This window comes from Piliocolobus tephrosceles, chromosome 1 (genome assembly GCF_002776525.5).
Source record: "Piliocolobus tephrosceles isolate RC106 chromosome 1, ASM277652v3, whole genome shotgun sequence".
NCBI lineage: Eukaryota > Metazoa > Chordata > Mammalia > Primates > Cercopithecidae > Piliocolobus > Piliocolobus tephrosceles.
Window position 1 is genome coordinate 176,263,758 of NC_045434.1, and position 12,184 is coordinate 176,275,941.

The following is a 12,184-nucleotide window of genomic DNA, read 5'->3' on the forward strand; positions in this document are numbered from 1 at the left end:
GTCGGGTGTGGTGGCTCATACTTGTAATCCTGGCACTTTTGGAGGCTGAGTTGGGGGGATTACTTGAGCTCAGGAGTTCGAGACCAGCCTGGGCAACATAGTGAGACCCCATCTCTAAAAAAAAAATAAGTAAATAAAAAAGCAAAACAAAACCAAAAAGGTAAGAAAAGGAAATAAAAGGCAAATATATTAGGAAGGAGGAAATAAAGGTGTTTATGTTTAGAGATGACATGATTGTCTATGTAGAATATTCTAAAGAATCAACAAACAGCACTCCTGTAACTAATAAGCAATTACAACAAGGTTGTAGGATACAACGCTAATATTAAAAAGTCAATTGTGTCCCTTTATACTAGAAATGAATAATCTGAATTAGAAATTAAAAACACAATACTATTAACACAAAAACTGTAATGCCTACATATAAATTTAACAAAATATACTGAAAATCTATACACTGTAAATTATGAAACTCTGATGAAAGAAATCAAAGATCTAAATGAGACACTGCATGATCATAATGGAAGACTCAATATTACTAAAATGTTAATTCTAAGCAATTTGATCTATAGATTAAATGCAATCCCAATAAAAATCCAAGCAAGTTAGTTTGTGAATACTGACAAACTGATTCTAAAGTTTACATGGAAAGGCAAAATGACCCAAACAACCAATACAATACTGAAGAATAAGGTTAGAGGACCTCAAGACTCACTATAAAACTATAGTGATCAAGACAACATGGTTCTGGTGGAAGAACAAATACATACATCAGTAGAACAAAGCAGATAATCCAGAACAAACTCACACAAATATAGTCAACTGATATATGACACAAGAGCACTGGCAATTCAATGAAGAAAATATATATTCTCATTGACGAATGGTGCTGGAACACCTGAATATTCATATGCATAAAAATGAATCTAGATACAACTTTTACAAAAATTAACTCAAAATGGGTCATGAAAATGATCCGAATGTAAGATTTACCTAAATGTAAAACACAAAACTATAAAACTTGTATATGATAACACAAGAGAAAATCTAGGTGACCTTGGGTTTGGCGATGAATTTTTAGAATATGAAACCAAAAGCAAAACCATGAAAGAAAACATTAATAAGCTAGACTGCATTAAAATTAAGAACTTCTGCAAAAGATACTGTTAAGAGAATGAAAAAGACAGACCACAGACTAGGAGAAAGTATCTGTAAAAAACACATACTTGGCTGGGCACGGTGGCTCATAGCTGCAATCCCAGCACTTTGAGAAGCTGAAGATGGAGGACTGCTTGAGCCCAGGAGTTCAAGATCAGTCTGGACAATACAGGGAGATCTTGTCTCTACAAAAAATTTAAAGATTAGTTGTGTGTGGCAGCCTAATGCACCTGGTCTCAGCTACTTAGGAGGCTGAGGTGGGAGGATCATTTGAGCTTGAGCTGTAGTGGACTGTGATTGCACCACTGAACTCCAGCCTGGGTGACAGAGCAAGACCTTGTCTCAAAAACAAACAAGAAAAGTCAACCCCAACCCCCAAAACAAAACAAAAAACCCACATACTTGATAAAAGACGAATGTGCAAAGAACTCTTAAATCTCAACAAGAAAACAAACAACCCAATTTTTAAAATGAGCAAAAGATCTGAACAGCCACCTCACCAAGGAAGATATACAGATAGCAAACAAGTATATAAAAAGATTCTCAACATCATTTGGCATAGGAAATTGCAAATTAAAACTACAACTGGATACTCATACATACCTATTAGAATGGCTAAAAAGGATGGGGAACAATAGGAACTCTTGTTATGTTAGTAGGAATCCAAAAGGGACAGCCACTTTGGAAGAGTTTGGCAGTTTCTAAAAAGCTAAACACAGTCTTCCCACACAAACCAGCAATTGCACTAAATACTCACTCACTTGAGTTGAAAACTTGTCTACACAAAAACCTGAACATGAATGTGTATAGTAAGTTTCTTCGTGATCGCTCAAGACTGGAAGCAACCAAGATGTCCTTCAGTAGATGATGGATAAACATACTATGGCACATCCATACAATAGAATATTATTTAGTGATGAAACTAAACCAGCTATCAACCTACGAAAAGACAGGAACCTTAAAGGCATATTACTAAGTGAAAGAAGCTAATTTGAAAAGGCTATATATCGTAAGATTCTGACCATGTGACATTTTGGAAAAGGTAGGTATAATTATAGAGACAGTAAAACAATCAATGGTGCCAGTGGGGAGAAGATGAGGGACAAAGAGGTGAAGTACTATGCACTATTTCGGGGAAATAAATCTACTCTGTATGATACTGTAGTGGTGGATACATGACATTATGCATTTGTCAAAACATACAGAACTTTATAACCTAGAGAGTAATGTAAGGGGAAAAAAACCTTTAAGCCTTGGTTTGTCACCTCTAAAGGCAAATTTAAAAAAATAACTTATGAGGTCAGAGGATCCCAGAGAAGAACAGAGACTATGACAAGAGAATCTAACTGTATTACAAATGTATGAAACAACATCACTGAAGAGGGTGAAGGGAAAACTGCTGACCTAAGAAACTTTGGAAATGAATGAAATCAGTAAGACTAAAGATCAAAGGAACTACAGGTAAGTACTGAACTCAACTTGATAAAGTTGTTTCTCAGGGAGTATGGGTTAATAATTTTGATACTGCTATACATGTATACTGGAACTCAGTAATTTATGTGTATGGATGGTGGATGATGGGACCCAGGTTTCTCATTGCTGGGGTGGAAATTTACAGATCAGCAAAGGGAAGAAGCTAGAATGATCCATGTGATATTGAATTGGAGCCAGAGACATCAAGAAGAATTCATGTTTAATATAAATACGGACAATTACATATAAAAATATTTATAGACATGTGTATTGTCACAGGTTAGCATACATACTAATACTATATTTCTTTGATCAATCAGCTAAGAGGGACTAGAAAAAGGACACCCCAGAAGAAACAAGCATACCTAGAACCCAGATCTTGATTTGTAATACTGTTCTCCAATTTGAAAATCCACACTTCTTGGAGAAATGGCTGATTCCAGGACTGGGGTCAGAAATATACAACATGAGCCTGGAATATCTTATAGTCACAGATAGTAAGGAAGGGATAAAACAACAACAAACCAAAACCAAAACCAACCAACCAAAAACCACCAAATTGATGTATGTCATGGGGGAAAAGGAGCCAACTGCAAGGACCTCGATGGCCAAAACTGGAACAACTTAAGCAAAAAAACTAAAGTGTTAATGGATTACAGTCTGATCTAGATAACAAATACCTATTAGTTCATACTGATATAAATGACTGAATAAATAAATGGGAAGAAGACCAGTGAGGATGTAGAACACCTGAACAACATGACCAACAAACTTGACATAATTGACACTTATAGACTACTACCAAACAGTAGTAATACACATTCTTTTCAGGTGAACACAGAACATTTGCTAAGAAAGATCACATTCTGAGTCATAAAACAAAACAATAAATTTTAAAAGGATTCAAGTCATATAAAATATATTTTCTGACTACAATGAAATAGAATTAGAAATCAGTAACAGAAAGATCTCTGGAAAATCCCCAAATATTCCTAAACAGTATACTTCTGAATGATTTGTGGGTCAAAGAAGAAATCAAAAGGGAAATTAGAGGCTGGGTGTGCTGGCTCACGCCTGTAATCCTAGCACTTTGGGAAGCCAAGGTGTGGGCATCCCTTGAGGCTAGGAGTTCAAGACCATCCTGGGCAACATAGCCAGACCACATCTCTACAAAAAATAAAATAAAATAAATCAGCTGGGTGTGGTGGTAGGCAACTGTGGTCCCAGCTACTTGGGAGGATGAGGCAGGAGGATCGCTTAAGCCCAAGAAGTTGAGGTTGCAGTAAGCTATGATCAGCCCACTACACTACAGCCTGGGCAACAGAGCAAGACTCTGTCTCTTTAAATAAAAATGAAAACACATGTCATACTACTAAAGCAGTTCTTAGGGGAAAATTTGTGTCACTACATACCTATATTAGAAAGGAAAGATTAAATCCCAGCACTTTGGGAGACCAAACTGGGAGGACCATCTGAACCCAAAAGCTCAAGATCAGTTGGGACAACATACCGAGACTTGGACTCTACCAAAAAAAAAAAAAAAAAAAAAAAAAAGAAATGACCTCACTTTCTACCTTGAGAAATTTTAAAAAGAGGAGCAAATGAAACCCAGAAGAAAGGTAATCGTAAAGACCAAAGCAGAAATCAATTAATAAAAAAATCACTGGAAACAAGAGAGAAAATGTATAAAACCATACATGACACTAGGCATAGTGGCTCACACGTTTGTAATTCCAGCACTTTGGGAAGCCAAGGCAAGAGGATTGCTTGAATCAGAGGTTCAAGACCAGCCTGGGCAACACGATGAGACCCCATCTCCACAAAAAATTTAAAAATTAGCTGGGTATGGCGGTGTGCCTGTGGTCCTGGCTACTTGAGAGGCTGAAGTGGGAAGACTGTTTGAGCCCAGGAAGCTGAAGCTTCAGTGAGTCATGTTTATGCCACCCTACTCCAGGCTGGGTGACAGAGCAAGACCCTATCTCAAAAAACAAACCAAAAAACCCAACAAAAAACATACACAGGTTTTTGAGATCAATAAAATTAAAACGACAGACAGACTAATCAGGGGAAAAAAAGACAAAACACAAATTACCAACATCAAGAATGAGAAAGGTGACATTTCTATGGATTCTATAGTTATCAGAAGAATGATAAGGCAATATTACAAACAACTTTATGTCAATTAATTTGACAACTGAGAAGAGACTGAAAATTCTTTGAAAAGGTATACATTACCAAAGCTCACTCAGAAACAGATAACCTAAATAGTCTTATATCTATTAACAAAATTAAGTTTATAATTTAAAACCTTCCCACAAATTCTAGGTTCAGAGGCTTCACTGAATAATTCTGCCAAACATATAAGACAGAAATAGTAAAAATTCTACACACTTCCAGAAAACTGAAGAGGAGGGAATACTTTCCATCTTATAACCATGAGGTCAGCATTACCCTTTATTTTCGATAAAAACTTTTAGCAAAGTAGGAATAGGACACATTCTTCAGTTGATAAAGGGTATCTATGACAAACTGAGAGCTAACACCACAGTTAACAGTAAAGACAAAATGCTCTAAGATCAGGAACAAGGCAAGAATGTCTATGATTACCATTTCTATTCACAATTATACTGGGAGTTCCAGCCCAGTGGAATAGGCAAGTTGTCTTTATTCATGGACAACATGAGTATCTCCGGAAAATACACCAGAATCTACAATAAAGTTACTGGAATAAGAGAGTTAGCAAGGCTGCAGGATAAAAGATCAATATACAAAATCAACTATATTTATATATACTGTAAACAATCAGAAATGAAAAATAACAATACCACTTATAATTGCATAAAAATATGGAACACCTAGTGATAAATCTGACAAAAGAGGTATAAGAACTTCAGAAAACATGTTGAGAGAAATGAAGGATGATCTAAGTAGGTGGAGAAACAAAGCATGTTCATGGAGAGATTTGATATTGTTAAGAAGTTAATTCACTCCTAATTGATCTACAGATTCAGCACAATCCCAATAAAAATATCAGCTGCCTATCTGATAATCTGATTTTTAAATTCATATGGAAATACAAAGGACAAGACGCCAGACCAAAAAAAAAAAAAAAACCAAGAAACAAACAAAAAAACAGTACATACATACTATAATAACTCCATTTAGATAAAATTCTACAAAACACAAAGTAATCTACGAGTGACAAAAAGCAACATCAGTGGTTGCCTGCAAGTAAATACAAAAGGGCCTGGGGAAACTTTAGGAGATGACGGATGTATTCATAATTTTGATCATGGTGATGGCTGCAGAGATGTATATACATAGATTGAAAGCTGGTTGGGCACAGTGGCTCACGCCTGTAATCCCAGCACTTTGGGAGGCCAAGGCAGATGGATCACCTGAGGTCAGGAGTTCGAGACTAGCCTGCCCAACATGGTGAAACCCCATCTCCACTAAAAAAAAAAAAGAAGAAGAAGAAGAAAAAAATACAAAAATTAGCTGGATGTGGTGGCGGGAGCCTATAATCCCAGCTTCTCAGGAGGTTGAGGCAGGAGAATAATTTGAACCCGGAGGTGGAGGTTGCAATGAGCTGAGATCGCACCACTGCACTCCAGCCTGGGCAACAAGAGTGAAACTCTGTCTCAAAAAAAAGAGAAAGCTATCTAATTGTATACTTTGAATATTGCATGTCAATTTTATCTCAGTAACATTTGTTTGAAAATAAATATATATAAGTAAAACAAATATTTTAAATACTTTACATATTCATGGTACAAAATTTTTTACCTTTTCATTTAGAGTGCAATGTGATTGAAGATGGCTCATATTTATGTACTCATTTACTCATTTTTATTGATTTTTTTTTTTTGAAACAGGGTCTTGCTCTATCACCCAGGCTGAAGTACAGTAGCTCAATCATAGTTCATTGCAGTCTTGAACTCCTGGGCTCAAGCAATCCTCCCGTCTTGGTCTCCCAAAGTGTTGGGATGATAGGTGGGAGCCACTGTGCCTGATCAGATGGCTCTTATTTTTAAAAATCTTAAGTCTAAACCCTTCTGTGGTTTGTTTCTTTAATTTAGATTTTGACTTGCTTTTATTATAGATAAAAAATAGGCCAGGTGCAGTGGCTCACACCTGTAATCCCAGCACTTTGGGAGGCTGAGGAAGGCGGATCACAAGGTCAGGAAATTGAGACCAGCCTGACCAACATGGTGAAACCCCGTCTCTACTAAACACACAAAAAATTAGCCAGGTGTGTTGGCAGGCGCCTGTAGTCCCAGCTACTCGAGAGGCTGAGGCAGGAGAATGGCGTGAACCTGGGAGGCGGAGCTTGCAGTGAGCTGAGATGGCGCCACTGCACTCCAGCCTGGGCAACAGAGGGAGACTTCGCCTCAAATAAATAAATAAATAAAAAATAGGCCAGGCATGGTGGTTCATGCCTGTAATCTCAGTACTTTGGGAGGATGAGGCAAGAGGATCACTTGAGGCCAAGAGTTCAAGACCAGCCTGGACAACAACACAGTGAGACTCTGTCTCTACAGAAATTTTAAAAATTATTAGCTGGGTGTGGTGGTGTGCACCTGTGGTGGTAGTCAGTTGGGAGGCTTAGGTGGAAGATCACTGGAGCCCAGGAAGTCAAGGCTGCAATGAGCCATGATTGTGTCACTGCACTCCAGCCTAGTTGAAAGAGCGAGGCTCTGTCTCAAAAATAAAACAATAAAATAATGTCAGCAATTTTTCTTGGAAACTAATGAAGAGGTATTATAGTTTTATATTTTTAAACAATAGATTAAAAATTGAACCTTTCTTTTGAAAGATTAGAAACATTCTATTTCCAATGTTTTCAAATGATAGACTTATCAGCTTTTAAAGGAGGCGTAACATTTTTCAACCAAAATCACATGTAGATGGTTAACATTTCTTTTTTTTTTTCTATTTATTTATTTTTTTTGAGACGGAGTCTCGCTCTGTCGCTCGGGCTGGAGTGCAGTGGCCGGATCTCAGCTCACTGCAAGCTCCGCCTCCCGGGTTTACGCCATTCTCCTGCCTCAGCCTCCTGAGTAGCTGGGACTACAGGCGCCCGCCACCTCGCCCGGCTAGGTTTTTGTATTTTTTAGTAGAGACGGGGTTTCACCGTGTTGGCCAGGATGGTCTCAAACTCCTGACCTCATGATCCGCCCGTCTCGGCCTCCCAAAGTGCTGGGATTACAGGCTTGAGCCACCGTGCCCGGCCGATGGTTAACATTTCTAAACATCCATCTTCAAATTGCTTTCTCTGTGGCACAAATTTCTTTTAAAGTGTAGCTACCTTTAAACTCAATGCTAAAATATTACATTCACCCTGAAAAGACTGTTAGTGCCCCTTACCCCATACTCCTAGGGAGCATAATACTAAAAATCACTTGTTAGCACAGAAAAAGTTGGAATATTTGAAACACATTTTGTAAAAAGAAAATTGGGCTAGGTGAGGTGGCTCATGCCTGTAATCCTAACACTGTGGGAGGACTTCTGGAGTTGAGGAGTTCAAGACCAGCCTGAGCAACATAGTGAGATTCCACCTCTACAAAATCTAAAAAAAATTGGCTGAGTGTGGTGGTGCATACCCGTTGTAACAGCTACTCGAGAGGCTGAGGTGGGAGGACTGCTTGAGCCCTGGAAGGTAGAGGTTGCAGTGAGCTGCGATCATGTGGCTGCACTCCAGCCTGGGTAAGAGAGTAAGATCTGGTCTCTTAAAAAAAAAAAAAAAAAAAAGGCTGGGTGCGGTGGCTCAAGCCTGTAATCCCAGCACTTTGGGAGGCCGAGACGGGCAGATCACGAGGTCAGGAGATCGAGACCATCCTGGCTAACCTGGTGAAACCCTGTCTCTACTAAAAAATACAAAAAGCTAGCTGGGTGAGGTGGCGGGCACCTGTAGTCCCAGCTACTTGGGAGGCTGAGGCAGGAGAATGGCGTAAACCTGAGAGGCGGAGCTTGCAGTGAGCTGAGATCCAGCCACTGCACTCCAGCCTGGGCGACAGAGCGAGACTCTGTCTCAAAAAAAAAAAAGTGTCTTACTCTAAAATTTAGAATGGACAGAATAGAGAGGGAAAAGGAGTTGAGGGATCTTCAATAAGCCAAATGAAAAACGATGAGGGCTTCCATAAGGCCATGATAACGAAATCAGAACGTGCTGAGTTTACAACACCTTCTGTGTCAAAGATTTTTTCCCAGTCTTACATTGAATCATTGGTGACACCTACCAGAATGAAAGATATCATATGATAAGTCTTTGTTCTAATATAAATAAGATAAATACTATACTTGTTAAGTTATCAATTTTTAAGGTTCATTTATTTATTAGGATTTTTCAGAGCTGATTCACAATTCAACATTCTACATTACCAAATATGGCCAATGTTGGAAAAAAGAAATGCCTTCCAAGTTATAGAGTTGTTGCCAGGATAATAGCAAAAAACAGACCACTATGTATTTGATGGAAATTTTTGGCAAAAGGCATCTGTAATGCATGGGGAAGTAATGATGAATTCCCACCAAATGCAAGCAACAATATAATAAACAAGCATTCTTTCCAACTGGCTAGGCTCTGCAGACTTTTCAGAAGATGCTATTCTGACACTACCTCAAGCTGGGTATACTGCAATTAAACTCTGACGCCATCCATACAGAGTTAGCATAGACCCCACAGTTTAAGAGCAAAGTCCTCAACAAGACTACCTCACTTCCAACACCAGTCCTAAGTCTTTGTGGGGGCAGTGGGGGGCGGGGCCAAGACCACCAGCATACCTGGCTGACTAGCTACAAATTCAGGAAGTACTCACAGCCCTTCCACATTCAATAATTTACTAGAACAACTAATAGAATTTAGAAAAGCACTATACTTATTATTATGGTTTTATTATAAAGGATACACAAAGGCAAGGTGAGGTGTGGGACGGGAAGTAGAGCTCCTGTGCCCTCTCCTTGTGGAATCTGGGAGTGTAGCCCTCCTGTGTTCACCAACCAGGAAGCTCTACTGAGCTTAAGGTTGTCCAGAGTTTTAATTTTTATTACATAGTCATGATTGATTAAATGATTGGCTAAATGACTGAACTCAATCTCCTGGCCTCTATCTCAACCTTCTAATAATGTGGTTTGTCTTTCTGGTGATCAGTCCCCATCCTGAAACTATCAAGGGGTCCACTACGAGTCACCTCACTGGTATAACAACACAATCCTACGTTTCAGGAAATTCCAAGGTTTTCAGAGGCTCTGTGCCTACATCCGGAACAAAAATCACAGAAATTCTTTATTCTACCACAGATGCTAAGGCCTAAAAATGTGTGCTACTTATACTGGGTTTTCTCTATTTCTCCAATATATACTTCACCTTAAAAGGCCAAAATTACAGCCAGGCGTGGTGGCTCAAGCCTGTAATCACACCACTTTGGGAGGCTGAAGCAGGCAGATTGCCTGAGGTCAGGAGTTTGGGACCAGTCTGGCAAACATGGTAAAACTCCGTCTTTACTAAAAATACAAAAAAATTAGCAGGGCGTGGTAGTGTGTACCTGTAATCCCAGCTACTTGGGAGGCTGAGGCTGAGGCAGGGGAATTGCTTGAACCAGGGAGGTAGACAGGTTGCAGTGAGCTGAGATCACACCACTGCACTCCAGCCTGGGCAACAGAGCAAGACTCTGTTTAAAAAAAAAAAAAAAGGCCAAAATTACTACCATTTTAAAGTTTATTGACAGAATAAAATAAATAATTTTGAAACTGCCTCTGCCAAAATGATGACAGTGAGAAAAATGTGACATAGGAATATTATGACAATGAAAGAAATCTGACCTAACCAACTCCATCTTGCTTCTAACTTCCAAGCTGCCCTTGTACATTTCTGAACATGGGCCAAAACTAACTTTGGTAGGAATTTCGTTTACTTCGAAACAAAGATGGTAACAGCTCCTCCTGGGAAAAACCCTCTGAAGGATTGGAGACCAGACCACTTTGGTAAAACTGACAAATTAGCCACAAGGTTAAAAATTATGGCTCAGGAGTTATTCAGCCAGAGGACACAAGATTCCTCACCTCACAGATTCTCCTATAGACAACATCATCCCTGACCCAACCAATCGACATTCCCCCATTCCCTAGCCCCCTGCCCACCAAACTATCCTTAAAAAACCCTAGCCTCAGCCAGGTGCAGTGGCTCGCGTCTGTAATCCCAGCACTTTGAGAAGCCAAGGCGGGCAGATCACCTGAGGTCAGGAGTTCGAGACCAGCCTGGCCAACATGGTGAAACCCCGTCTCTACTAAAACTACAAATATTAGCCGTGTGAGGTGACGCACACCTGTAATCCAGCTACTTGGGAGGCTGAGGTGGGAGAATCACTTGAACACGGGAGGCAGAGGTTGTAGTGAGCCGAGATCGCATCACTGCACTCCAGCCTGGGCGCTGGAGTGCAATTTTTGAGACTCCATCTCAAAACAAACAAAAAAACCACCAAAAAACCCTAGTCTCAGAAATTTGGGGGAGGATGATTTCAGTAATAAAACTCCAGTCTCCCGTTTGGCCAGCTCCGCATATATTAAACTCTTTCTCTATTGCAATTCCCCTGTTTTGATAAATTCGCCTTATCTGGGCAGTGGGCAAGGAGAACCCATTGGATGGTTACAATTTGAATTGGTCTTATGGGGGAGGGAAGATTAAGACGTTATAACAACATTCTGGGCCAGCATGGTAGCTCACACTTGTAATCCTAGCACTTTGGGAGGCCAAGGCAGGAGGATCACTTGAGCTCAGGAGTTTGAGGCCAGTCCGGGCAACACAGTGAGACTTTGTCTCTACAAAAAAATTAAAAAATTAGTTGGGCATGGTGGTGCGCACATGTAGTCCCAGATACTGAGTTGGGAGGACTGCTTGAGCCCAGCAGGTTGAGGCTGCAATGAGCCGTGATTGTGCCACTACACTATAGTCTATGTGACAAAGCGAGACCTTGTCTCCAAAGACAAAAAGCAAAAACAACAAAACAGTCGGAAGAAAATATTTAAACTGATTCTTTAAAAATTCACCTAAAAATCATTTCAACTTTTAGATTCAGTGGGTACACTTGCAGTTTTATTACCTGGGTATATTGAGTGATGGTGAGGTTTGGGATACAATTGATCTCATCACCCATGTAGTGAGCACAGAACCCAATAGCTACTTTTTCAACTCTTGCCCCCTCCTTCTCTGCCCTCTCTAAGTAGTCTTCAGTCTTTTGTTGCCATTTTATTTTATTTTTTTTTTGGAGACAGAGTCTCACTCGGTTGCTCAGGCTGGAGTGCAGTGGGGCGATCTCAACCTCCATCTCCACGGGTTCAAGCGATTCTCCTGCCTCAGCCTCCCAAGTAGCTGGGATTACAGGCGTGTGCCACAACACCAGGCTAATTTTTGTATTTTTAGTAGAGATGGGGTTTCTCCAGGTTGGCCAGGCAGGTCTTGAACTCCTGACCTCAAGTGACTCACCCGCCTCGGCCTCCCAAAGTGCTGGGATTACAGGCGTGAGCCACTGCACCTGGCCTGTTGCCATCTTTATGG

The 12,184-nt window shown here is 40.0% G+C and overlaps 1 protein-coding gene across 5 annotated transcripts in view; it reads right to left on the reverse strand.

Annotated features, from left to right (window-relative positions):
* MAST2 (microtubule associated serine/threonine kinase 2) overlaps nt 1-12,184 on the reverse strand; it is a 253,329-nt gene that overhangs the window by 42,718 nt on the left and 198,427 nt on the right. The window contains exon 1 of one of the 5 annotated variants that reach the window (XM_023221484.1): nt 1,227-1,273. The exons of the other annotated variants lie outside the window; for them this stretch is intronic. Within the exon in view, the coding sequence (XP_023077252.1) occupies nt 1,227-1,248 (22 nt within the window). The 5' untranslated portion in view covers nt 1,249-1,273. Of the gene's footprint in view, nt 1-1,226; nt 1,274-12,184 lie in introns of those variants that run through there. 5 annotated transcript variants of the gene reach the window in all.